The sequence below is a fragment of the Hippichthys cyanospilos genome, chromosome 6 (assembly GCF_059441005.1).
Source record: "Hippichthys cyanospilos isolate Australia breed blue-spotted pipefish chromosome 6, RoL_Hcya_1.0, whole genome shotgun sequence".
NCBI classification, from domain to species: Eukaryota; Metazoa; Chordata; class Actinopteri; order Syngnathiformes; family Syngnathidae; genus Hippichthys; species Hippichthys cyanospilos.
Genome location: NC_142374.1, coordinates 19,128,984 through 19,156,744, shown reverse-complemented (window position 1 = coordinate 19,156,744; position 27,761 = coordinate 19,128,984). Strand labels below are relative to the sequence as shown.

Below are 27,761 nucleotides of genomic sequence, written 5' to 3'. Positions count from 1 at the left end.
GGACCAAGGACAACGGTTGCAGTCATACGAACCCCCTTTTCAACCGCTCTCTTATTTGTATGACTGTTAAAGCAGGAAATTCTACACGGTACACTCGCTTACGGCCATACTACCCTGAGATCGCCCGATCTCGTCCGATCTCGGAAGCTAAGCAGGGTCGGGCCTGGTTAGTACTTGGATGGGAGACCGCCTGGGAATACCAGGTGCTGCAAGCTTTTTCACCACCCGCAGAACACATTTTCCAAAAACGACCAGAGACAACTGTTGCAAAGTGGTTCGAGCCCCCTTTTCACTCGCTCTCTTATTTGCATGACTCTTAAAGCAGGAAATTCTGCACGAAGCACTCGCTTACGGCCATACTACCCTGAGAACGCCCGATCTCGTCCGATCTCGGAAGCTAAGCAGGGTCGGGCCTGGTTAGTACTTGGATGGGAGACCGCCTGGGAATACCAGGTGCTGTAAGCTTTTCCACCACTCGCAAAATACATTTTCCAAAAAGGACCAGAGACGACTTCTGCAAAGTGGTACGAGCCCCATTTTCACCCGCACTCTTGGTTCGTTTCCCCCTTTTCGCCCGCTCTCTTGTTTGCGTGGATATTAAAACAGGAAATTCTACACAGAGCAGTCGCTTACGGCCTCATTACCCTGAGAACGCCCGATCTCGGAAGTTAAGAAAGATCTGTCCTGGTTAGTACTTGCATGGGAGACCATCTTGGAATACCAGGTGCTGTAAGCTTTTGCAAAACGCTTAAAATGAAACAAAAACAATTCAGTGCTTACGACAACAAGACAGACATCCATTTTCTCTATCAAAAAACAAATGTAATGCAACCTTCTTGAGCTCAACTTAATTTGATTCAAGGACAAAACGTACAAACATCTGTTTTAAAATGTAGGGAATAAAATTGAACTGTACTCCTAAAAATAAATACGCAAGTAAAACACAGGTACCTGACAAAGAAGGACTTAAGCAAAGCAACAAACTATTTGCTATCGTTTTCTTCTCATCGCTGGTTTAAAAAGGCTGAAAAGCGCCTAATATAAAACTTGCGTCACTCGGCCTTCTTCCTGGTCGCCGTGAGGCTGCTCCACACCTCAGTGTAGAGCAGCGTGCCCCCAAAGACCACGGCGGTGCCCGCCCAGTGCCACGGCGTGAAAGGGTTTTGGAAGCACAAGATGGAGAAGATGAGGCTGAGGAACTTCCGCAGAGTCACCACCAGGGTGACGGTGAGCGAGGCGCACTCGGTGGTCAGGATGAAGACTCCGCGGATGCACACGTACCTGAGGGCCGGCGGTTAAAGGCAGCCAACGGTGCGAAATGGGATTCGGTCTACGCAGGGACGGCGAAAAAGGATACTGCGTGATGATGTTGACGAGCAGGTAGAGCCACATGATTGGAACCTTCATTTGGATAAGTGGAACGAGCACTGGAGCTGCGAAGGAAATATATTTGTTTACTGTGTCAACAACAGTAGCTTGCTAAAATATTCAGTGGTCATAAACTTTTTTTGCAGGCAAATTTGAGTCATTGCGGTTTGCTTTATGCTGCTTGTATGCTTTACTGCATTTTGTGTTTCTATAGCAGTCTTTAACTCTTTTTTTATTTTGTGGGTCAAACTGACCCATTTGAAAGTTCAAATAAATGCCGAAAGTAAATTTTCTGAACAAGACACCTGCATGGCTTATGTATAATAAACATATTAATTTAAAGTAGCATTTGAATGCATTTTTTAAAGTTGGTGCAACTTTTTGGATGAATTAGCAAAACCAGCTATTATGTTTTGCATTACCCGTTAGCACTGAATTTCAAAGCTTTTATTTGATAAAATAAAAAAAGTTGATCATATTCAATACAGTTTGATCCTTTTATGTTTACGTCTTTTTTGAGAGAACATTCTTTTTCCTCAGAGATGTTTCCAAGGAATACACTGTCAAAAAGGAAGGAAAAAAAATTAAAATGTTGTTTTTATAAGCACTCTTTATAGCTCTACATAATGATAGGAGCAGTAAAAAAAAAAACAACAAAAAAAAAAAAAAATCAAATTTACCAGAACAAGAAGCAACTCGTTGCTAAATTTTGTTATGTGACTCTTAGCAAGTGTGTATTTGTGGATTTTTTTTCTTTTGCATGATTAATGTTTTTCTTCATTGCCACTATTTATTTTAGATATTATACTTGGAATCAGACTTAGCGGAAGTGGGGGTAAATGATTAAAAAAAAAAAAGAAGGTTGGCCTGAAAATGATCTTGTTTTGTGGCTGCTACTCACTACTCTGACTGAAGAGGACGCTGTGGTTGTAAATATCCGTGGAGAAGAGCAGGAAGCCTGGCAGGGGCAGAAAGTGCTACAAAAGACAAAATAAATACATAAATACAGGGCAAATAATAAGAAGAACCTGAAGTATGATGTCATTGGACATAAAACACACACAGATAAACTCGCAATTTAGACAAAATGAGTACTCACGTTATAGAAAAGAGCCTCTTTTGGGTGTTTTCCGTACTTCTTGTAGAGCATCTCCTGGAAAATTCCCATCCGTGCCGACATGAGCAAAGCAAATGTCAACATGCCGATTCCTAGATGGACAAGGGCCAATCACGTTTGTCAGGCGTACAAAGTAAAACAGTATTGAGACAACAACTTTTACCAGGACAATATTCAGATATATAATCTTGATATTAATCTTTTGAGAAAAAAATACACATTTTTAATCTCATGCTGCAAATTCCCAAATATAACAAGCCTTTTCTCATTATATTGCAGATGTGATGTTTCATTTAGACTTTATTACAACCAATCTTAACATCCCCCAGAGCTAGCAATGCTGTGAAGAACAACAAAAGAACACACTGAGAATAACAATTGCACTCACATATTGCATGCAAATATTTATTGTTAATATTTAATATTCACCAGGCATTCTTAGGAAAGAAAGAAAACATGAGCTTTCGGGATTCACTTTATATATATATATATATATATATATATATATATATATATATTAGACATTATTACACAATACTTATTGACCTTTTATTTCCTGCGTTCGACTATCAATCTATACATGTTAAAGATAAAAAAAAAAAACCCAAGGCGAGCTCACCTACAAGCCAGCGCATGAAGGCGTAAAATCCTTGCTCCTCCGAGCCCTCGTTGGCCACGTTCTTCGAAAAGGCATGGCAAAAAGGCAGTGAGCATAGAAAGGCTTTCCATGAGGATCATGAAGATCACGTGACCGCACACGCCTGACTCACCACTTGTTTTGCCGACATGATGGTGCAGATGAAGATGCCGGCGGAGACTAAAGCGATAGACAAATATTTGCTGGGCGGATACCTGCGGAAAGACGAAGGACAGAACCAGAAAGTTGGCAGGAGGGAGATAACGTGAGGGGCGCCGACCTTTTTTTCAGGATGACAATCCCCAGGATCATGTTAGCGATGAGCGAGCCCTGCAAACACAAGGCATCACAGCATAATCACACATCGAGGGGAGCATCGACTTGTTTCATTGGTTGAATTGACAATTTTACGATTCAGTGCGTTTTCCAAAAGGACGAAAAAATATCCCAAATCTAAACTGAGTATTCTGATTCATATTCTGTTTGTAGGGTGCTCGGATAAAGACCAATCGCATCTCAGCTAGCGAAGGTCACATGACAAAAGTCAGAAAACTGGTGAGCTGTGATTGGTTGACTTTTTTTAGCGTTGAGCAACTGTGATGTCATTTTCAGTTGACAGCAAGTGGCAAAATGGCCGCATCTGAGATTGATAAGTGGGTGGATTTTGCAGAAAAAATTCTTTTTTGTACCGCCCCAAAAATTCATTCGAATTTTTCCAAGCCTTAGATGTAATAAATCTAAATGTGTTGTGTGTCAAGAGGGGCAAAAAAAGTTAAAGCTCAACATCTAATCTTTGCTCACTTCTTACCGATCGGAAAATCATGTGTAGTGGCATGGCGATGTTAAAGTTGAGTGCGTAGTTGTTGATCACACTGACCGCAAAGAACATGGCCACCATGATGAAATAGTTGCTGGCAAGGAGATAAAAAAGAAAATGATAAAAAAATGTCAGACAGATTTGAATACCTGATTATGACAGTTTTAAATTGCTCACCTGATGGGGATGGCGGGTTTCTTGTTGCCCAAACGCGTCTCGAAGATAAATCCCTCTAACGCGATGAACAAAAACTGTGCAAAAGTAACGATGTTGCCACATCCTGGAAATTCTCTGAGGAATGATAGGAAAGTAAGCATTGGCCAACATTGTCCTCCCAAAATAATTTGAAGTAGAAATGATCATAATCAAAAATTTTGCCCCACATTGAAACAAAAATACCAATTGATTCCAGCCTCCACAAAATAATGCAGAAAGCATCTTTCTATAATATTTTACGTCATGCATCAATAATTAATTGACACAGATTAGATTATGAGTCATGACCCACTTTCAGATAGATGCTTTGTCATTAAGCACTGTAATGTCCTCAGATTACAGAAAAAAAACAACACCACCATTTTCTTTTAGTTTGCGTTTTACTTAGGGGAATACAATGCCAGTGTATTAAAACTAAAACGTTTGGGGGGCAATAAACTGAACCTCGGTCATGTAACGTAATGAAATCGTAAACGTAGTAGCCACGATATACACAATTTGAAAGATTCTCTTAAGTGCTGCATTGCATGGTCCTAATTTCAGCAAGTCCAATCAAGTGTGTGCTGTATGTGTGTGCAACACAAACCTTGCAAGAAGCTCCAGAGACACCACATTGCTACAACATCCGACAAAAACCAGAATAATTGCAAATGCGGTACCCATGTCCGCTCACAACAGGTACCCGCGTGTGCGTGTGGAATGCAAGTTCTAGGAAACTATTAACGAGAGCATGCCGAAATCCAAATTCGCTTCTAAGCGAATTCTTTTACACACGTCGACATCCGCCTTTCCGGGTTCGCAAAGGGTCATGGGAGTTGTAGTTCACATTCATTAAAGCGGCGCACACCGATACGTCGTTTGACGTTGTTTCCTCATTATTTCAAACACATCCAGTTCAAAGGGCAATACTAAGTCTAAATCTTGGTGTAATTAATCTTAAAATATTTTAAAATTATGGCGTCAGCTCAATTGCGGATTTGCATTGAAATAAGATTCTCTCAAAGATTTCTCGACAAAGCACGCCACGAATATGTTTTTGACATTAAAAATAATTTAATATTTCGTAATGCCTCGACACTGTGTGCAAGAAAAAAAATGAAATTAAAGCAGATCAACACAATATTAAAAGTTGAAAGAGTTGACACCAAAGTGGGGCGGCGCCAAAATGTCCACGATTAGACGATCTTTGTCCAAGGGACGTGGCGTAACTGGAGGCAACTAGCTAACTAAATCGCTAGCGTCACTCCAGTCAGTGCCGTGAGGAATCAACAGATTAATCCCCGTCATCATCAAATTGCCGCGGGCTTGAATTCGCCCGAAACTTGGTCACCAGAGATACATAAAACTGCCGCGGCCAACATGATATCACTCACGGATTCGCAAAGTAAGACATTTACACTTCGCGCTTCTTTGTGTTTGTATATTGTCAGTAAACGCCGGTTGATCTATTTGTATGGCGGTAGCCTGCTCTAATACTATTGGCTGAGGGTCTCATGACGTTACCAAAAGGCGGAAGTAACGATGTCACGACCCGTGTTTAAAAATAGTTAATTAAACGTGTATATGAGAAATGTACAAGAACACATACCATTTATTCTTGTACAATATATTTTAGTAGTTTTTGTCTGGTTTTGTTTTACGTTTCTTGCGACTTTTCCTTTATTGTTATCCCCCCCCCCCCCCCCCCCCCGATCGCGGAAATGCGTTCCTAATGCACTCGCTATAGGTGAAAATCCGTGATGTCGAGACGTACACTTTTTAAGTATAGTTTTCCTTCTGTATCATACTTAAACTACTTAAACTTATGAAAACACACTTCTAATAGTTGTTATTTTTTAACTTGCTTGCTTCAAGATGCTTGTCACTTTCATGTGATGGTCACTGCAATACTGACATAAGAACTAAACATTGTAACTTTCGTTCATGTGTTATGTGCCTTCACCCCCCCCCCCCCCCCCCCCCCCCCTGCAGAAATTGGAATGGGTCTGACGGGGTTTGGTGTGTTTTTCCTCATCTTTGGGATAATGCTCTTTTTTGACAAAGCTCTGCTGGCCATTGGAAATGTGAGTTAGGCTCAAGCGTGAGCATCATACCACTGTTACCTCATCTTCGACTTTCACCTTCCAGATTCTGTTCGTCTCGGGTTTGTCTTTCGTCATCGGTCTGGAGCGGACGTTTCGATTCTTCTTCCAGCGTCACAAAGCCAAAGCCACCGGCTTCTTCTTAGGAGGCATGTTTGTCGTTCTGATTGGCTGGCCCATCATCGGCGTACTCCTCGAGATCTACGGCTTTTTCCTTTTATTTAGGTCCATTTTACTTACAGGTTAGATTTCATCTGGAACTGGATCCAGTCTTCTTAAATTGTACTTCTCTTGCACCGGCAGGGGATTCTTCCCAGTGGCTGTGGGTTTCATCAGGCGAATTCCCGTGCTTGGCTCGTTGCTTAGTTTACCAGGAATCAGAACAGTAAGTACCATTGATCCAACTCAAAAGTTTGTACCAAGCTTTTTACATTCTTTAGTAATCAACAGTAGAACATGGGTTGGTTTCTCCACAAGCCAGGGTTTTTCACCGCAAAGCGAAGAAAACAACCAGCAAATTTAATGTAGTTCTTATGAACGGCGTAACAGGAATGTTATATATATATTTTTCAAAATAATAGCAAATTAACTGGAACTTGAACATACTGCTGAATCGTGTTTTAGTGACTCATTTGCAAAAAATGATCTATCATCTGGAGTTGCTGAATACATTACGCCTAGAGAACTATAGACGTAGTTCCAAATTCAAACACCAATGACACAGCACTAAAACAGGTTTGCGGTCATAATTGACTGAAAAAATATTTCACAAGGGTACAGTCATGAAAAAAGTTGAGAAACACTTTTATAGCCTTTATTGACTTTATCCTTCTTCTTTTTCAGCTGGTGGATAAAATTGGTGAAAGCAACAACATGGTATAACGACTCAAAAATATGTTTCTGGAAATATTTTGTTATTAGCGCTCCAGAGTTGTGACTGATCCTACACGTCATACAGTTTTAACTAATGAGGAGGAATGAGAGGACTCTTATTTGTGGACCAATTCCAATTGGAACCACTTGACTGACCGAAACAGGATTCTGAAATTCTCACTGGAATTTTCTACGTGAAAGATAATGTTGTTGTGACTTTTATTTTATTTTTTTACGTTGGATAGTGAGCCAAATGTTACAATGTTATTGATATACTGTAAAAGTCTTTAACTGCAGTTGCTGTTACTGTCGTTTTGTTGTTGTTGTTAGTACATGTCTGAAATAAAGTGTGTTTAAAAAAACAACAACATGATTTGTTAATTCTCTCGACTAGCGACAATCCACAGGAAAATACACACGAACCCTAAATACGTTTTATGAGAAAAGTATTAAAAATATACCGTTGAATATGCTCTACTGCCCTCTAGTGGCCATAGTCTTCACATCAGAAAAAAAGCCCGTTTGAAAAAAAACATGAAATCCATCCATTTATTTTGTCCCCCCCCCTCCCATTTAGTTAATCATGAAATCAAATGTGACAATTCATAATTTCGGCATTTGAATTAAAACATTTCTGCTTTTCCACATTCTTACATTTCTGTTGATTTTCTTCTGTTGAACTTGATTTTTCCTTTTGTTGAATCAAAATAGAATCAAAAACGTGCTTTTGCTTTGCAAGACAATGACCAATGTTTTTCTTGTATCATTTTCCGACTTTTTACAGGCTGAATCTATTAATTGGTGTTTATTATGTTGTTAATTCAAAATGATATATTTATGTATGTGTGAAAAATTATATAGCTATATAAATACAATATTAAATCTTCAATATTAAAATATTAATATTAATAATAAATTACAATATGATAATTTTAATACATTTTGAATAATGGGGTGTAGATTAAAATGTGGTTTTGTCCAATTCATCATTTGAGTATCAAAATAATTCACAGATTATATTAGCTATAGCCATAAAGTACATATTTAATTTTTTATTAGTTGTATGAATAATTCTGGCAATACTCCCCCTTTTTGATCACCATTTCCTAAAAATGTGTGTGCCGATGCCTGACCACATCTAATATAACATAAGAATATATACATACAACCGAGGCGATGTTAAAACTTAATATGCCAAATTTTTTTTACTGATGGGGATCTTTGTCTGCAGCAAGGTGACCGCGTCTGCTTTCATGATATTTGTTACATTTTGGCATCGCGCTGACACCGCACCGCTTCTCCAGACCTTGCATGTAAACTGAGATGCCGCAAGGACATACAGGAGGAACGCTGCTCATTGGGCACTTTATTCACTTCAGTATAGACACTGAGCCAATATGTATAGAATACTTAAAAAAAATATTACTTTTTTTTTTTTTTGCACTGTTTTTGCAGTGTTGTTTGCACTTCATGCTTCTAATAATCATAGTAAGTCGTCCAGGTCCTGTGGAGCAAAGCAGCCCCAAACCATCACACATTTCTTAAGTTGGATATGTTGAACTACTATAGTCATTTTTTGGACTAATTTAAAGCTTCTCTCTCTTCCAGTGGAGCTCAATATGTTGTGGCACATTACAGTACTACACAGTACAGCAAGGAATTCGCAGGGTATTTTGTAAAAACTCTAAAGCCTCTCTAAAGCATCTTGATTGTGAGTAATCTCGCAAGACTGCGGCCATGGCCTCTCAGCTCGCCATCACTGAAAGGAAATGATGGCTGTTGCTTTAATAATTAAACAAGCGTGTCAGCAGCCCACCCTGATGGAGGTAATGCAAACAGGAAGTAGCTCAGCGAATAGGGGGCTCCAACAAAGAGGCGAGAGGGTCAGGGAATTTCGGCGCCAGGGTCTTTTTTTTAATTTTCCAGCACAGGACACTTAATAGTGCCCGCAAAAAAAATTTTTTGTGTGTGTTGTTAACATGGAGAGGCTGCAAGAAGCATTGGCAGTCATATACAATGCATAGATTTTATTATTATTGTTTGCAATACGATATTAGAAGAAATGTCTACAACTTCTTAATACTTTGTTCAATACCATATATACATACATTGATATAAAATATACGGTATATATGGTACATATATGGGATGCTCAAGACTATTTTTTTCTCAGACCAGTTCAAATATTAAGTTCTTAAGTTGTCACTATTTGTACTGATTCTAATAGTACTTTTGATGCAAAATATTTCCCCCAAAACAAAAAAACAATGGGACATAATTTTAGACAGGTCTTTTTAAAAACACCTTTATAATTGTTCATTTGTACTTTCTCACTTTTAGTTTTTGCGTTATTGACATTCGTCACGAGTACTGATACCTTGAAATATGGTTGTTATCAGCACCGATACCGGATAAAGTTATCGGCAGGGGAGCAGACAGACGTTTCGATCTTTAGCACCCCCCCCAGAGTCACACTTAAAATATTTTGCCTGTGTACCAATCGTACACATGAGGTATCGGTGCTCACCCGTTCCTATTATTTACAATGATTTGAGATAAGAGCATGTCTATGAAATGACTAAACATGTATCTTGAGACACCTTTGTGCAGTCGTGCCTGCAAAAAGCACATTTTTGCATATAATTAACACCCAATCTCAATGCATTGAGCAAAAAAAAGTAATGTTATAACGAAACCCCCAATATTGAAAAACAATACACTGTATGGATTTAAAATATGCGTACAGCATGAATGTCATTTGGCAAAGGTACCAGAGCTGCAATGTGTCATACGTTCTAACATTTTGGTTACATTGTGTACTCTCGTTAGACAGTCGGGGTGCAAAATATTTTCTGTGTGACTCAGGGAGGGGGTGCTACATGTGTAGATGTCTGTCTGCCTGTCTGCGTGTGTGCAGAGTGAGCAGTGGTGCATTTGCAGAGGACGAGGCTCTCACGTTGCGTTGAGGTCACCGTACAGAAAGGAAACGAGAGAGACACTCACCATCTGCAGCCCAATGTTCTCACAGCATTGCCACAAGTAGGAGTGAATCATTTTGCCACCTCAAGTGTGTGTGTGTGTGTGTGCCCACATATTCTGCCTGCATGGTCGGCACCGCGTCTCCTCAAACGCTTCCAGTGGTAGAATCTAGTTACAGTCTTCAAGGTGATTTCTTTTTAAGTGGCTGAATTATTCATTTTTTTAAATCACGTTTTACTTCTACTAAACAGTGGTGCCTCGCTATTAGATGCTAATTATCTGTCCAGGCTCCCAAAAACAACCCTAGAAAAGTGCTTGTAATGTCTTTTTCCTTCCTGTTACCCTATTTTTTTTTTATTACAGTTTTTCTCTTTTTTTAAGTTACAAGAAATCACCTTGGTGAGCATAATCGGCTAAAGAAAAATGGATGGATGTTTTATGTTAGGTGTCAACATGCTACTAGCAAAAATGCCATGTAGCTGTCTGTCATATGCCAGAGTATTTTTTTTTCTTTTACATGAGTATCTGTACTTATACTTAAGTACAGAATATGATGACTTTAGTCCACAAATAAGGAGCGGCAACATCTTGTGTGCTAGCTTGGCTAAACAAGTGACAGAAATCAAGCTGAATATTTCATGGAGACAGCTGTTAGTTAGTCAGTAAGTTGCGTGGAGATGATCGATACGAGTACATTTGTCTTACATGACAAGCGTATTGATTGTTTGAAATGTTGCTGAGAGGACAAAACGCTGATGGGGGCGTCAAAGATGAAGCAAGATAACGGCAGTGGAGCTAACGAGACACAACCATCGTAATGGATTCTCACATCTAGCTTAGCATGTTGGCTGCCAAGTAGCGAGAAACATTTAGCTGCTGCTGCATTCGAGCTCACCAACTCCAATGTTAAAATGCTTTGTGAATATCAAATATATCACAGATTTTTAGAGAAAATTTGCAAAATACTGCACATGAAGACAGAAAATGAATCAAAACTCTTGGGTAGATTTCAAGGTATGGAACAATAATGTCAAACCTCTACCGTTTATATTGATTAAACATTTAATTTTCCTGAAATAAGCATTTTAAAAGAATCAAACAGTGCATGTATTTTGTATTTACCTTAAAAGATTGGAAAACAATCAGTACTTTTTTACCCAGTTTTTGTTTTGGTAGCTGGAGAATCTCTAATTAACGGCTCTCAGTATAGAGCTAATTTTGTCCTCCTTTTAATAATTGTACATCATTCTGAGCAAAAATTAGGCCAACTATTCTCAGGGTTGTCTATAAATAATCACCATGAGCGCAAGTAAAGCAACACTTGTTATGCTAGAGGTCATGACCCTGAAATACTTGCCTTTGATTGGTCTATTGCCATTGTTTTAAAGAGATGCTAATCTTATTTACATTTTTAGCAGTAAAAATGTAAACAAAAATAAGTTTGACCTAACTAAACTAAATTAATTTTTTGCGCATGATTAATGCTTTTAAAAAAGTTTTATCGCTTGCTGCAAGCTGAAATTGACATCACATGTGACATCATGGCTTCTTCTTTTTAGGTTTGCTAATGTGATGTTCAAAATCTGAGCTATCATTTTCAGTTGACAGCAAGTCGCAAAACGTGTTTTTAAAGGTATTAATTATACATTGAAAATGATTAAGTCATCAAAATAAAACAATTATCGACAAATGAGAACGTTTGTACTTCTGAAAATCATTTAATAAGTGTACTACCACTTGCTGTTAGCTGAAAATCATATTATATGTGCTTGATGCTATGGTAACAACAATTCACAGCTCAGCTTTTGAATTTCACAAGACCAAACCCAGAAAACAGTTGACCCATGATTAATCATTACCTTAACCTTATACATACATATAGTGGAACCCTGGGTTACGGCGTCCCTGACTTACGTTTTTTTCACATTACGAAGTGGAATAGTAAGTTTTTCCGTCCCCTCTTTACAGCATTTTTCCCGCTCTACGACATCAAGAACTGTTATGACCTGTGGGGTTGGCTGTGTTTATGTTGTTTTGCCTCCCTCTTCAGGCATTTTTAGTTGATTGCTCTTATTGCTGGCCTGCTATTGGTCGGCGACTCTGTGTCACTAAGATGCCGACATGCTAAAGTCTTGATCTCGTATGAGTGATTACACTATCGTATTTATTGTGCATTTTAGTGCTTAATTCCAACTTTAATTTGATAGCCATGTTTCCCATGATTGCTAGAGATGTTAAAGGTACAAGTATGAAGATGATTAGTATTGAAACGAAGCTGGAGATTATCAAGAAACACAAAGAAGGCTATATATATATATATATATATATATATATATATATATATATATATATATATATATATATATATATATATATATATATATATATATATATATATATACATATATATATATATATATATATATATATATATATATATATATATATATATATATATATATATATATATATATATATATATATATATATATATATATATATATATATATATATATATATATATATATACAGTATATAAGATTATTCCCATTTCTCGACTTGAAAACAACAAAACACCAGCGGATCCTTAAAAATTTATTAGAGTAAATAGAAGATGAAATCAAAAGTGACATAATAAAACTAAAAAACTAAAAGGAATGAATACCCTTGCATAGATCATAGACCATGCCTGTCTTCACACACATTCGCATAATCTCAATTAACACAACATGACAATGATGCGTGGATACAATCAGTTTGCTTTGCTTGGGGCGCGAAAAAAAAAACTTCCAAAGTCCTTTTTTTTTTTTTTTTTTTGCTCCAAAGTGGCCTGCATGCCGCCATCTGTCACATCAGTCCAACGCCAAAGGACTCAGCGGCGGCGTTTGTGTGTGTGCGTATGTGTGTGTGTGTTTTTTCATTGGAAAGAGTTCAGTGTGAGGAACTACTTAAAGCCCTTGAATGTCCTCGCTCGCCTCTTTTTGCCAGCAAAACCCTGAACGGATGCCACGCCAGAAACCCCGGCGGCGTCCGTGCAACTCCGGCAAGGTGGGCGCATATGGAGGCAAGGGTTTCGTTTTCCAAAATGATCAGAAGAGGAACGTGTGGAGGAAAGAAAATACAGCATGTCTCATAGTCGAAAGGCAAAGCTCATGCAGTCGTCGTTGCACCATGCAATACAATTCATTAGAGCGTTTTTTTTTTTTTTTTTGCGGTGGAATTTGCGGAAAATAACAACAAAAACGACAAAAAAAGCAGAAAAACAAAATCTCTTTTTTTCAGTAGTAATGTCTCACTCATACATGTGCCACAACGGAAAAATCAATAAAAGCAGACGGCATACTGGCCCTGTTGTCATATGTGACTGCAATACATACGTGTTTATGATCTTTTCATGGGTGATTTTATTCTTCTGTCGATAGCAAGGGAATTATTTGAAAAACAGGACTTGTTCAGCAGGTAATGGTCATCCGTAAGTGCCTTCACCAAACCACCAAGAATGAAAGTGAGCCAACTCCGCCTTCCTGAATTTGCAGATGTATTTTTTTTGTTGTTGTTGTCAAATTCATTCAATGAATCTGTATAAAGTAGCCCAGTGGTTCTTAACCTTTTTAAATAATATACCCCCTTGTGAAATATTTTTACAATCAAGTATCTTCCAACCAGTGCAAAACATTTTTTTGGGGAAAAAAAAAGACTTAAAACAGATTTATTAAACTTTAGAACTACATTTGTAGCACTATCTCTAGATGTGTTTCAGTTACAAAAGCCAGGACATAGATCATCTGTTTTATTTTTGGCTCAACTGTTTGAAAAGTGCATCAAGTAATGATTAATGAACATATAGAACATATCAAAATACAAAGTTTTGTAAAGGAGTCACTTTAAAGCAATTAGGCAATGTTGCTTCATGTTCTAATTAGTTTGCTCTTCACTTGAAAAGAAGAACTATACATACTGCTCCTGCCATTGAAAACCATTGACACCCTGTTAAAATAAATTGTTGTTTTGGGAAAAAAAGCATCACATTCTTAGAACAAACAACCAATCAAAGACAAAAGGTGTGACCAATTACCAAGAGCTGCCACTTTGTTTGTTTCTTTTTTTTTTTTTTCCGGGTAACCAATTTGAAACTGACACTCGCCCATCCACTTAAAAATGAAGACTTTTGACCTGTGGGGGCAGTCCAATGTTGCATTCCGTATTTAAATAAATAAATACATAATTATAATTATAAATCCTGCTTCTAATAATAACAATAATAATAATAATTATTTTTGTAATTTGCAATTGGAGTTAGCCCACTCTAGCTCTCAATGGCTCAATTCTACTGGGAAATTTGACAATGGCAATTGTTGAGCCGCAAATGTGCGCTTTTTACCAGCTCTCTTGTTGGCGGTGTTCAAAAATAGACTCGTTTTTACCTATCTTTACACAGACACACACGCACACACACTCACACACAATCACATGCACAAACGCTCAAGTAAAACGTCCGACATAATGTATTGCTGTTCCAAGTGCATGTTTTGTTGAGGGGAGTTGGACGCATAGCAGCGTTGGAATGGCATCACATCGTCGCTATGTTGTCACTTGTGCAAGGTTGACCGTGTCTGAGTCAGCAATACAGTACAAAGTTAGTCAATTTACCAGGACGCCCCCCCCCCCCACCCCAGTTGAAAACTATCCCCCCCCCCAATCAAAATCGAACCAACCAGCTGACAACAATGTATGAAGCGGAGGAGAAACAACAAAATGTGATACTGCCTGAGCACCATGAAGGGCAGACACTGCAGTAAGACGGTGACTTTCAAACAACACTGCAGTACTCCACACAGGCACTCGCACACACACACACACACACATATATACTGTAAAATAAATGATACTAATTGAAAATAATATAAAATAGATGACAATTTTATTTTTCTGATTTGATGAGTTGATGTCACAAAGTTCCATACTTGCAGTCAGTCTTTTCTACAATGTTTGAAAACTATTGTTGAAAGGTAAAAAAATACATAAAGAAATTAAAAAAGGCTTGTAAGTAAGAAGTAAAATACCGGGTAGTAGAATACATTAAAATATAAAATAAATAGATAAATAATAGAAATTAAATATTTTCAAATGGCAAAAAAATGTGCAAAGAGAGCACTGCTGTGTGTACTTTAATGCCCGAGAGATGCAATGAATGATGTTGAGCCATCATGTCTTTGTGTGCGTGTGTGAGACACAAACGCACACACACATACACACCAACACGCATACACACACACGCGCGCGCATGCCTAGATGGAGCTTGCATGCATTCGAGGAACCAACGTCCAAAAGAGTCCCTCAGGATGGAGAGTCAGAACAATTTCTCTCCAAATCAGCATTCTGATTGTGCGTAGCGTCACTGAAAAAAAAAAACAAGGAAAGAGATGAAGCGTGATGACGAGACCGTGCCTTTTCTTTTTCTTTTTTTTTTTCCCTTAAGTGCTGATGTGAAGGCGATGATACTTTGGGACGCTCACATTCAATATTGCACCACTGCAATTAGGAGCAGTATGGCTGAAGGAAGGAAGGAAGGAAGGAAGGAAGGAAGGAAGGAAGGAAGGAAGGAAGGAAGGAAGGAAGGAAGGAAGGAAGGAGGCAAGGGAGGAAGGAAGGAAGGAAGGAAGGAAGGAAGGAAGGAAGGAGTATGGCGGAAGGAAGGAAGGAAGGAAGGAAGGAAGGAAGGAAGGAAGGAAGGAAGGAAGGAAGGAAGGAAGGAAGGAAGGAAGGAAGGAAGAGAAGAACAAAGGCTGGAAGGAAAGAATGCAAGGAATGAAAAAAGTAAGGTTATTGAAATAATGAAGGACGTATTGAAGGAAGGAATGAAGTATGTCCCAAAGAAGGAGCGATGGAAGGTAGGGAAAAACAAAGGATGGAAGGTAAACATTGCAAGGAATGAAAAAATTCGGAATGAAGGAAGCTTGGTAGAGAAAAGGTGATGAAGGAAAGGACACTGGAAGGAATGAAGGTAGGACAGAACAAAGGATGGAAAGAAAGAAGAATAATGAAAGGAAAAGAAGGAAAAAATGAAGGAAACAATGAAGGAAGAACGGAAGGAAGGTTGGAATTAAGGAAAGGAAGGAAGGAAGGAAGGTAGGTAGGTAGAGAAAAGATAAGGAAATGACAACCGAAGGAATGAAGGTAGGAGAACCCAAAACATGGAAGCAAAGAATAACAACGGAAGAAAAGAAGGAAAAATTGAGGGAAACAAGGAAGCTCGGAAGGAAGCTGGAAAAAAGGACGGAATTAAGTATGGAAAAAGGAAGAAGGGAAGGAATACAGCATGGAAGAAAGGTAAAAGAGAACAAAATGGAAGGAAAGGACAATGAAAGGAAAAGAACTATTGAAGGTAGGAAAGCGAGAAGGAAGAATGAAAGGAAGTAATCAAGAAAGGCTCGGCGGGAAGAAAAGAAGCAAGGAAGGAAGGAAACTAGTACGGATGGAAGGAACAAATGGATGGAAGGAGAGAAGGAAGGAAGAAAGCAATCAAGGGAGAAAGGAAGAAGAAACCGAAGCAAGGAGTAGAAGGAAAAAGTATGGAAGGAAAGAAAAAGTAAGGAATGATCAGAAAGGAAAGAGTAACTTTAGGAGGGGTATAAAAACGGGAGGAAGAAATCCGGGGAAGAAGGAAGGTAGCCCTGCATGGAAGCTTGCATGCGCCTATGCAGCAAGTTCGCTAGGAGCGACCCGACTGAGGTAGAGACCCTGTTTGGATGCGCGGAGCACAAAACCAAGCAACCAAGCAAGCAAAGAAGAAAAGCCCGGCCGGCATGAATAAATGATGGCCAAAACCTGTAAATATTCCCTTTTGATTTGGATTGGTAAACATGGAAAGTACATTACGCGGCCGCTTTGTTAATGGTCATGAAGCCGAAATTGTGCGCGAGAGCCGCCATGTGGCTTTGTTTCGTCCGGCTCAGGGTTCTTCTTCGTCACGACTAAGATCTCAAGCAGCGCCGCTCAACCTCCCAAGTCCCGTGACCGCCGAGAGGCACTTCCACCGGTCCTGGCGGCGAGCGGAATTAAAGGCACTAGCAACTCATGTCCCAAGACTTCCAATGGTTCCATATGTCCCCAATCTGGTGTCCAAAAGCAAGCCGGATGTGGAAATGGAAGCAAAATTCCTATTGGAACCAAGGCTCATGCACTGCACTATTGTAACTTACTTGATGATTAAATGCCGTTCGGTTCGTGGTTACTTGGTTGTCTTCGTGTGGCTAAATTGTGGCTCGGGATATATTCGGAATGCGATGCATTTTGGGGTTTCCTTTCGCCTCCCTGACCGAAAAAGGACACCTCAGAGTGCCTGAGTTGCGACAAGCTGCTTACTCACGTCATGCATTAAATATGCCAGGATACAAAAGTACCGAATAATGCAGGTTACGTTTTCTCATGCTATGATCTCATTTCCGAAGTGTCCCCATCCCTGATCCGTCGTTTCCAAACACTTCAACGAAAACCCTCATCCGGTGCATTTGGTGCAAAAAGATGGTAAGGGGGGGGAGGACCAATCCTCTCTGTGACGGTAAGTTTGTATAGGTCTGGTTGCATGCGTCAAAATGGAAAGTCAGTCATCATGCGTGAAGCTCGTGGCGCCGCACCGCACCGCACCGCAGGTGGCCCTGCCGGCCGCCGTCCCACCGCAAAAATCCCGGAAAGCGGGCGGACATGTTTACGTCTAGGTCGGTCCTCCTCCTGTAAGGTGCTTTTTGTAGAATGGTTAGATCCTCCAAAGGGGGGGGAGGGGGAGGGGTAAGAACCGGAGGGATGATCCAACTTGTCGTGTAGCTTCTTTTCCAGTTTGCGATGACTTTTCCGCTGCATTGGTTCTCGGTATTCCATGCATTATATTGCCTGATAAGACAAGAGTGTGCTCTGCATCCTAACACCTAGTTGTGTATATGGGGGGGTTATCAATACTTCTTTAGTTTGGACGGGGGTACATACTTGCAGGATTAGAAGAATTGATTAGCCTATCTAAGTGTTTTCTACTCTAACGGTGTTAGCTTCTTGTCTAAGGGGTTTTGTAGCCAAGCTAACCGGTTAGCCCGCTCCGGCTCCGTTCTGGTTTCTAAACATCTGTGAGAAGCTTGTTCTTGTTCACACAGTTCTGGTTGGCTATAGTGCAGTTGCCAGTTCTGAGGTTGGCCTCCCGGAAGTTGTCGATGCTGTTGTTCAGGTCGCCGTCGATCTCCATATACTCTGACTTGCTGACGACGGAGGAGCTGCGGCGGCTGGAGTTGGTGTCGGACGGGATGTTGGGATTGCTGACGTTGAGCAGCTGAGCTTGCTCCTCGCCCTCCGTTTCCCTGTGGTAGAAGTAATTGAAGTTGGACACTATGACGGGCACGGGCAACGCGATGGTCAACACGCCGGCGATGGCGCACAGAGACCCCACAATCTTGCCCCCGATGGTGACTGGGACCATGTCGCCGTACCCCACGGTGGTCATGGAGACCACCGCCCACCAGAAGGCGTCGGGGATACTCCTGAAATAAGAGCCCTGCTCCTCCGCCTCGGCGAAGAAGACGGCGCTGGAGAACAAGATGACGCCGATGAACAGGAAGAAGATGAGCAGTCCCAGCTCCCGCATGCTGGCCTTGAGGGTCTGGCCTAAAATCTGCAGTCCTTTGGAGTGTCGGGAAAGTTTGAAGATCCGAAAGACTCTGACCAAACGGATCACCCTGAGTATTGCCAGAGACGTGGCCTGTTCCCCCACGCCCTCGGTGTCGGGGTCTTCGGCCAGCTCGGTGCCCAGCGTGATGAAGTAGGGGATGATGGCCACAATGTCAATGGTGTTCATCATGTTCTTGAAGAAGGCCGGCTTGCTGGGGCACGCCAGAAAGCGGACTATCAACTCGAAGGAGAACCAGATGATGCAGAGCGTCTCGATGACGAAGAAGGGGTCCGTGAGGATGTTCGGCTTGTAGTAGGTGGTGACGTTGCCGACGGTCTCCAGGTGGCCCATGGGCTCCTCCTTGAGCTGGGGTAAAGTCTCCAAACAAAATATGACGATGGAAATGAGGATGACCATGACGGACACGATGGCGATGCCCCTGGCCGTGCCTGAGCTCTCCGGGTGCTCGAAAAGAAGCCAGATCTGACGCTGGAGCTCCTTCTCGGGCAGGGGTCGCTCCTCTTCCCTGATGAAACCCTCGTCTTCTCTGAACCTCTCCATGGCATCCACCCCCAGCTCGTAGAACTTGATCTCCTCCGAGAACATGTCCAGGGGGACGTTGACGGGCCTTCTCAGACGACCTCCGGACTGGTAGTAGTACAGGATGGCGTCAAAGCTGGGCCGGTTCCTGTCGAAGAAGTACTCGTTTCGTAGGGGGTCAAAGTAGCGCATGCGCTTCTTGGGGTTGCCCAGCAGCGTTTCCGGGAACTGGGAGAGGGTCTTGAGCTGTGTCTCAAACCTGAGACCGGCTATGTTGATGACCACCCTCTCGCAGCACTCGTGGTCGTTGTGGTCGGGAGGCGGGTAGGCGTCCTGGGGGTGACCCGGCACGGCCGAGGTCTCGTCAACGTTATCCCCTGAGACCACCGTCATTGTGGGCGAGTGTTTGGAGGTACGACTTGGGATGCTGTCAGTCTGAGAGCGCAGGTGTGCGGGTCGGGGACCGATTGGGACCTTGTTGGTTTCCCGCGCCCCTTAAAGTGCTTGGAACGGCCACCCACCCCCGGGACACGAGGGGCTGCTTGGCTGGATTTGCCTCAGTGCGGCTCCACTGCGGTTCTCGCTGACTTGACCATTGCTGCTCTCCAACACCGCTGAGAGAGGGAGAGCAAGGGAGAGAGAGGGAAGCAGAAGGAGCAGGAGGAGGAGGGAGGTGGTGGTGGTGAGGGGGTGGGGGGAATAATGGGATCAAACAGCGAACACAGAAAGATATCTGCCTGCTCAGCATTTTCTCCACTTTACTTATTTATATATTTACTTCCAGGCTCAATTAGTGAGGGCTTACACACACTAGCACACTCGGCTTTTCAAAAAGTATTCCCGTCACCGCGGTTGCTTCGTCACTGCAGTTTGGAGGCATGGCACCGGTTCGGAGCTCAAAGGGCATACGCTACCCGCAGTTTTTGACGCATAACATTTCATAACGGAGCTTTTTTTTTTTCATTTTTATAAAAGGCGCACAGGCGTGGCAGCTTTTACAGTCCCAAACATGCAAGAGAACCGGACGCTACTTTTACGTGTCTTACCTCGGGGTGACGTTGGCGAATGAGGGGGTCTCCGAGGCTTCTTGCGCTCTGGTCAAAGCGCCCATGTGAAGTGTTTCACATGTCAGCTCCGGTCCAGTTTTAGGAAAAACAACAACAATAAAAAAAAAAAAAAAAGCAAAATAATCACATGGCTGCCGGGATGCAAGAGGAGGAGGAGGAGGAGGAGGAAGCTGGAGATCCCTCACAGTGCACTGCGGGAGGAGATGTGGCTTTTTGCGTGTGCTTTTTTTACGCTGCAATTCCAAAAGGGGAGGGGGGGGAGGGAGGGGGGCTGCTACATTAAAGGAGCCATACGGCAGCCCTTGACATTATCCAGACATCAGCAGAAAGCATTGGGAGAGCCTGCGCGCGAGAAGCTCCCATTTTTTTTTTTGAGGGGGCGGGGGGGGGGGGGGGGGGGATCTAGGGGGGCGGCCAACGTTGAAAAGGTGGAAAGAAGAAGAAGAAATGCACAGCTGATGGAGGGAATGTTTCCTCTGCAACGTTTCTACACGCAAGTGGAGGCACGGATGGATGGAGGAGGGAGGAGAGAGGCAGTAGCAGTAAGAGCAAGTGATAAAGAGAGAGCAATGGAGAGAGAGAGAGAGAGAGAGGGAGAGAGAGAGAGAGAGAGAGAGAGAGAGAGAGAGAGAGAGAGGAGGAGTTGGAGCTTTCGACGCAATGCAGAGCGACTCTTGAAAGCAGCAGGAACACAAGTTGCGTGGTGGATGCATGCACCAGCAGAGCCAGCAGGGGCAAAACAGCGCAAAGGGGAAAACAGAAAACAAATTGGATCTCTGTTTAAGAACAGGATTCGCTTGAACACTAAATCAAATGATACTTTGCATCTTTTCGATCATACAGGATGCCAATTAAAAAAAAAGGAGTAAAATTCATTGTCAGAAGAGTCATTATCAAAATAGAATATGTTAGTCGTCGTCAAATGGGGGGTTGTATATATATATATATATATATATATATATATATATATATATATATATAGAATAGTACAGTTTGGTTTTCAAATTAAGAGTAAATTTATTGGAAGATGAAACAAGCTATTGCTGATTTGGATTATAATGAGTCTTTTGCAAAAGATTGTATGCTTTTGTTCTGTCAAGTTTTGTGCGCATTGTCATTTGTGCCAAAAATAACACAGGTGTTACATGATCTATTTTCTGAAGTTTCCGAATACAAATGGCGATATCACTACAAATGTAGTTCCTAAGTTTATCTCATCAAACAGGATGGAACAGTACTTTTTATTGTTTTATTTTATTTTTTCTTTCAAAATCAGATATTCTCATGTTAGGGGGAAATTTCATAGAAGGAACATAATTGAAAAATAGGTTGCATTAGAAGAGAACTGTTTTGCACAATGTGACTAGCATTGTATTCATGATACGTTTCCTTTCAAATTGAAGTGAAATTTTGGCATACAACACTGTTATTTGTTTCGTTTTTGTTGTGATTTTTTTTTCCACAGTATATAATGTGCTTGAAGAATCATTCATTTTATTGTATTTGTTAATAATGTGTGTGTGCGTGTGTGTGTGCATGTGCGTGTGTCCTTGCTGACTCATCATAAAATGAAAAAAAAATCTTTGTGAAATGTGCCGGGACATAATGTTTCCGCCAAAGTCATTTTAAAGTCAATTGCTCATATCGCAAATTGGGTGTAGAGGCAAAGTGCAGTTGTGTCCTTGGAGCTCCAAACGCTGCAATTAAACGCTAATCCACTAGATGGCGGCATGCCCAATTACAGTAATCTCTTTTCAACCTGTTGCTATTCACAACATCGCCATGATTTCAAAATATATTGATGACAAAAATTTGCAATTCTGGTAAATGTCACTTGGCTCAGCAATTCTGATTATGAAGCCTTGTGAGACTTTGATGATTCAGGGCTATATAAATATATTGACTTGTTCAGAATCTTTCCATGGCAACACGTAGGTGCTAAAACGCGATTGGACAGATACATTAACCACCCATAAAAGGCTCTGAAAGAGAACAAATAGACTGTTAAGAAAAAATTGATAGCATTTGACGAAACACACACTATTTCTCGGAAAACTGAGCATTTATTGGTTTATTAAAAAAAAGATTAAATTAAGTTCACATACAGGTTAGAAAAATAAATACTATATATTATGAGATTTACAATGGCAATTCTCCACAGCGTCCTCTGAAAGTTTCTGTTCGTCAAACAAGCTGCGCCAAAAAGTACAAAATATTTACAACAATCTTTCACCCCCAAAACTTTCGCAGAGCCCATTTCGTCAAATTTTCCCAATTGTTCTTCTTGTGAGCAGCACAAGGAAAAGTTTTTGTTCGTATTGCCAGTGATGACACAACATGCTTCCGTGTGTTCAGACCCCTGGAAGAAAACACAAAATAATCGAGGTGGTCAGTAAACATGCATACAAAAAACAACATATGTGAGCTTACTGATAAAGTGGATGATTTGTTACCAAACTGTGTTCTTATTGGGAAATATATATATAATATTTGAAACTATGACAGAGTGGACACGTTAGGCTTGGGACAACCAGCTACACATGAAGAAAATGAATAAACGAAACTATATTTCTTTTACAATCAGTCACTATTAAAGCCACCGTTGAAGAAATCCAAAACTATAGACATTCGGGGGTAACATTTGCATGTGGTAATGACATGGTGGACCATGTAAAATTTACAAAATCATACGTGTTCTGCAAAAAACGTACATAATTACCATTACCGTTTTGAAAGCCAAAAAGTGATTCCTGCGGATATCCACAAGGTGACACTCTAAACACACTAATATAATGCATAACAGTTATACCAAGCTGGCAAATCATCCTAGTGCAAACAAATAAACGTTCTTATCGAATCAAAATCACAACAAACATCGTCTTTAAATACGTGTGCCCACGTTTGCGTATACACTTACGTCACTTCTCAGAGATACAAAGATGTGCAAAGATGCAAAGCACTTCACAATACATAATTAGCAGATACACGTCACCGTTCGGCATGGATGTGGATCCGAAAAAACCCGAGAAACAGGGAATACATGTAACTTAAGCCTTGTGGCTTTATGTTACAAATTAAGGAAATTCCTTGGATTTTTTTTTTATCATATCATAAAAGAATCACTGCGGTAAAAAAAAATAGGGAGCTGTAATTTGCAGGAGATGATTAAAACATGTTAAAATTCAAAATGCAACGATTCTGACATTTCTACGTGATTGCAGCTGGACGTGCAAGATTTTGTGTCCAAAAATGATAATTGTCCAATTTTTGGACCATAAAAAACATCATAATTAAAAATTTTGAGATGCATTTTAATAGGTTTTATTACATTGATTTTCCTGCAATTTTTGGAACATTCCGTTGAGCGGTGGTCAAACTGTCAGCAAACAGAAAATTCTTTGTTGACGTCTGTTTCACATCAAGAGAGTACCTAGCGGTAGAGAGTTAATGGCTATGTCTTAAAGTGTCATCATCACGTGGCAAACTACAAAGACAGACCATATCATTTTTCATTATTGTTGGGGTGTTAATAAATTTAACCTACATGTATGGATAGAACCGATTTCACTGAACAATTCGAGTGGTTGAAGGAATAAATTAATAACTTTAATTACTGGATTACAGCTTTAAAAGCATTTACAAAATTAGGAAAAAATATGCAATGTGTATAGTTTGCAGCGTGTGCACAAAGATTAAGAAAAGGCACTAAAAGTCCCCAAAACAACATTCAAAATAACCAAATACAGTATTGCTATCTGGCTAGAACCAAACCTGGAGATCACTCGAGACAGCAAATAAATACCAATAAACACCAATAGCAACAAGAGGTAATTAACTAAAAGCGCGACTGAAAAAAAAAGCAGGGAATTACATACACACTAACTGGCAAGACAACAAACAACACCTGAGCAAGACACAAATGACTGAGGGACATAAGGGACAGGGCAGACAAGCACCGGTGGACACCATAACTTAACGAGACAGACAAAAATTGGACACAAAACACATGACCCAAGAAATAGCAAAAAAAAAAAAAAAAAAAAAAAAAAAAAATATATATATATATATATATATATATATATATATATATATATATATATATATATATATATATATATATATATATATATATATATATATAAAATATGTTCAAATCAACAGAGATGCAATCAATTCTAGCAGTTTACTGTATTTAAAAAAAAAAAAAAAAGACTTAACATGCTATTTTGTGTCCACAATTGCTTGCTAACGAGGCAATGAAGCCAGCAAAGTTAAAGTGGCATTTTATTTTGTAATGATGTCTTGGACTAAGTAATTTGCAGCAACCTGTTTGGGGAAAATTGCCCCTGTTTGCAATTTTTATTGTGTAAACTTCAGTATGGCAGAAAAGTAACAAATATACTTGTCGAATTGCTTAAATAATTTTTTTTTTTTTTGGTTTTGTTTCCATAAATATTTGCAAAGGGGCCCTTGGAAAAATTTCTCTCCTCAAAGGGGTCCCTGACTCCAAAAGGTTTGAGGACCCCTGTTCTAGAACATATATCAAACTCCAGTCCTCTCAGGCCGCCATCCTGCATGTTTTCCGGTTCTCTCTCCCCAACACAGCTGATTCAAATGATTAGCTTATTAGCCATTTCTACTGGAGCTTGAAAATGATCCTAATCATTTGAATCAGGTGTTTTTTGAGAGAGAGGTTTCAAAAACATGCTAAACTAAGGATACCGGCTCTTGAGGACTGGAGTTCGACACTTGTGTTCTAGAAGAGTAAAATAAAAACAACACAGGTGCTTCAGGAAGCTTCATTTTCTCTTTACGAGAGCTGCTACTTAATCAGAAGGTAATTGAGCCTTTTAATGGGTCAGTTGAGTCAAAAAGATACTTGTTTATGTGTTTGTTTAATTTTTCATTCATGCTACTGGCCCAACTGCCTAAACTTTCTAAAGCATAACTGTCCAAACCCGGTCGTCGAGGGCCGGTATCCTGCGTATTTTTGAGGTTTCTGTTTTCCAGCACACCTGGCTCAATTCATCAGGTCATGAGCAAGCTGAGTGGAAGCCTGATAACAATCCTGATCTTTTCAATCAGCTGCATTGGATGACGGTAACATCAAAAACAATGTTAAGAGTTGGAAGTTTTGTTATCTGATTTTGACACCAATATTTTCCTTTCGACCAGAAATGAATATCAGCTCTGGCTAGTTCACACTTTTTTTTTTTTTTTGGTCAAATACAATCTTTTTATGTAATCTTTCACATTACAAAAACAAACACTGCTTAACATGTGATTAAATGCGAACAAAAAAAACAGTTAAGACACAAAGTGTCTGAAAACGTAAATAGGTGAATCTTATGTTGCCAGAATGTTGTTGCCAGACGAGAAAGAAATATTTTAGGCGTATGAGACATTGTTCCTCGATCTCCCCGTTTCATGGAGATGACTTCTAAACCTAGCATCGTAAATGTGCTGTGGATGGAATACTTCCATCCCGCAGATGTCAACTTAATGTCTCATGTTTCAAGTGTGATTAAATTACAGTCAAATAAATAGTCGACATGATTACCATTACCATTACCGTGATTACTATTACCATTATTTGCCTGGTATAATCTCCCCTTTCCTGAGCGCTTATTCCCGCCTTTGCGAAGCGCATATATAACTTATATTGCTTATGATGTGTTTCAGTCAACAGAAAAGGCCTACGATCACAAGAAAACACGACTGGACTCACCGCAACGCGAGACCACAAGTTCCTCTCATACGTCGGTCAGCTTCCCGGTGTAGATCTCGATCTGAGTCAGGCTCTCCAGGTCATCTTCCCGGTAGGACTCGGTCTTGGAGAGGGACTGCTCGCTTTTGCTGGAGTTGAAGTCCCCCGATAACGTCTGCGGCTGTCCGCAGGTCACGTGCACGTACTGCAAGCGGTCCTCCTCGTCGTTCTCTCGGTGGTAGAAGTAGTTGAAGTTGGATACGATGACGGGAACCGGTAAAGCGATGGTGAGCACTCCGGCGATGGCGCACAAGGATCCTACAAACTTGCCCCCGATAGTGCTGGGGCACATATCTCCATAGCCCACTGTCGTCATAGTCACCACCGCCCACCAGAAGGCATCGGGGATGCTGGAAAATCCAGACTCCGGGTCCTCTGCTTCTGCAAAATAAACCGAACTGGAGAAGAGGACCACGCCGATGATGAGGAAGAAAATCAAGAGGCCCAGCTCCCTGAGGCTGGCATGAAGGGTCTGCCCGAGGATCTGAAGGCCCTTGGAGTGTCTGGAGAGTTTGAAAATCCTAAAGACACGGACCAGACGGATGACCCTCAAGATGGCGAGCGAGGCGGCTTGCTGGCTGCTGCCCTGGTGCTCGGCCAAGTCCAATCCCAGGGTGATGAAATACGGCGCGATGGCCACCACGTCTATGATGTTCATAATGTTTTTGAAGAACGCCGGCTTGCTGGGGCAAGACAGGAACCTCATGGTGAACTCAAAGGAGAACCACACGATGCAGAGCGTTTCCACCATGAAGAAGGGGTCTGTGAAGGGACTGCGCACCTTTCCGTGGCCGCTGCCGTTCACGTGGAGCTCCTGCGCCGACACGGGGACCTCTCGGAACTCCGGCAATGTCTCCAAACAGAAAATGATGATGGATATCAGGATAACCATCACAGAGACAATAGCGATGATCCGAGCTGGTCCAGAGCTTTCTGGATACTCAAACAGGAGCCAGAGTTGTCTCTGGAACTCATTGTTAGGCAGAGGTCGTTCCTCCTCCCTCGTCAGACCCTCGTCGTCTCGAAAAAGCTCAATGGTCTCTTCGTCAAACTCGTAGAACTTGATCTCCTCTAGGAAAATATCCACGGGGACACTCACAGGTCTGCGCAGCCTCCCCCCCGACTGGTAGTAGTACAAGATAGCGTCAAAGCTGGGCCTGTTCCTGTCGAAGAAGTACTCGTTCCTCAGCGGGTCGAAGAAGCGAATCCTTTTGCGGGGATCCCCCAGGAGCGTACTGGGAAAGCGCGAGAGGGTCTTCAGTTGGGTCTCAAAGCGCAGGCCCGAGATGTTGATCACCACCCTTTCGCTACACTCCTCCTCCTCCGGCTCATCTGGCAACAAGGGGGTGACCGCCACCGTCTCGTCGCGGTTCTCCTGGGACACCACGGTCATTTTTTTACCCCTCCTGAGGGTCGCCACTCACCTCTCAAGCGTCCAATCTCATGCAGGTTGCTACATCCACGTCAAGTCCTAGAATCCTCGAGAAACTTCCCCTTCCCAGAAAAGAGCTTGCTGCCGCTACCGCTACGATTGATTTACACGGTCTTTTTGTCGGATAAGACCCTGACTGTGTCAGACCGATCTCACCAACGGGCAGAGGTGGCTATCATATTCACACCATTTTAAACTGCACCCCCCCCTCATC

At 41.2% G+C, this 27,761-nt stretch overlaps 4 protein-coding genes and 2 non-coding genes across 7 annotated transcripts; 3 read left to right on the top strand and 3 right to left on the bottom strand.

The window, feature by feature from the left end:
- Nucleotides 1-96: 96 nt before the first annotated feature.
- On the top strand, nucleotides 97-215 carry LOC148422638 (5S ribosomal RNA). The gene has a single exon (XR_015866018.1). It is a non-coding gene; the product is annotated as a 5S ribosomal RNA (ribosomal RNA).
- A 131-nt stretch (nucleotides 216-346) lies between these two features.
- LOC148422637 (5S ribosomal RNA) lies at nucleotides 347-465 on the top strand. The gene has a single exon (XR_015866016.1). It is a non-coding gene; the product is annotated as a 5S ribosomal RNA (ribosomal RNA).
- Nucleotides 466-800: 335 nt separating this feature from the next.
- Nucleotides 801-4,950, bottom strand: slc35b4 (solute carrier family 35 member B4). Its single transcript, XM_088417842.1, has 10 exons — nucleotides 4,742-4,950; nucleotides 4,117-4,230; nucleotides 3,931-4,033; nucleotides 3,403-3,452; nucleotides 3,256-3,337; nucleotides 3,105-3,165; nucleotides 2,468-2,577; nucleotides 2,270-2,345; nucleotides 1,358-1,433; nucleotides 801-1,281 (listed from the first exon to the last, which is right to left on the bottom strand). Exons 1-10 carry the CDS (start codon nucleotides 4,816-4,818, stop codon nucleotides 1,053-1,055), a joined length of 978 nt encoding a protein of 325 aa, XP_088273968.1. The 5' UTR covers nucleotides 4,819-4,950; the 3' UTR covers nucleotides 801-1,052.
- Nucleotides 4,951-5,338: 388 nt separating this feature from the next.
- Nucleotides 5,339-7,471, top strand: golt1bb (golgi transport 1Bb). Its single transcript, XM_088417313.1, has 5 exons — nucleotides 5,339-5,539; nucleotides 6,127-6,218; nucleotides 6,283-6,461; nucleotides 6,540-6,621; nucleotides 7,080-7,471. Exons 1-5 carry the CDS (start codon nucleotides 5,515-5,517, stop codon nucleotides 7,116-7,118), a joined length of 417 nt encoding a protein of 138 aa, XP_088273439.1. The 5' UTR covers nucleotides 5,339-5,514; the 3' UTR covers nucleotides 7,119-7,471.
- Nucleotides 7,472-15,641: 8,170 nt separating this feature from the next.
- LOC148422634 (potassium voltage-gated channel subfamily A member 1-like) lies at nucleotides 15,642-20,590 on the bottom strand. Its single transcript, XM_088417576.1, has 2 exons — nucleotides 20,328-20,590; nucleotides 15,642-19,895 (listed from the first exon to the last, which is right to left on the bottom strand). The coding sequence occupies exon 2, from the start codon at nucleotides 19,672-19,674 to the stop codon at nucleotides 18,196-18,198; it is 1,479 nt and encodes a 492-aa protein (XP_088273702.1). The 5' UTR covers nucleotides 19,675-19,895; nucleotides 20,328-20,590; the 3' UTR covers nucleotides 15,642-18,195.
- A 1,877-nt stretch (nucleotides 20,591-22,467) lies between these two features.
- On the bottom strand, nucleotides 22,468-27,508 carry LOC148422633 (shaker-related potassium channel tsha2-like). 2 transcript variants are annotated; one of them, XR_015865883.1, is made up of 2 exons: nucleotides 23,074-23,192; nucleotides 22,468-22,707 (listed from the first exon to the last, which is right to left on the bottom strand). XR_015865883.1 is itself a non-coding variant. In XM_088416901.1 (2 exons), the coding sequence occupies exon 1, from the start codon at nucleotides 27,506-27,508 to the stop codon at nucleotides 26,102-26,104; it is 1,407 nt and encodes a 468-aa protein (XP_088273027.1). In that variant the 3' UTR covers nucleotides 22,468-22,707; nucleotides 26,077-26,101. The 2 variants fall into 2 exon arrangements, 1 of the variants encoding a protein (XP_088273027.1); XM_088416901.1 differs by lacking the exon at nucleotides 23,074-23,192 and adding an exon at nucleotides 26,077-27,508.
- Between the last annotated feature and the right edge of the window lie 253 nt (nucleotides 27,509-27,761).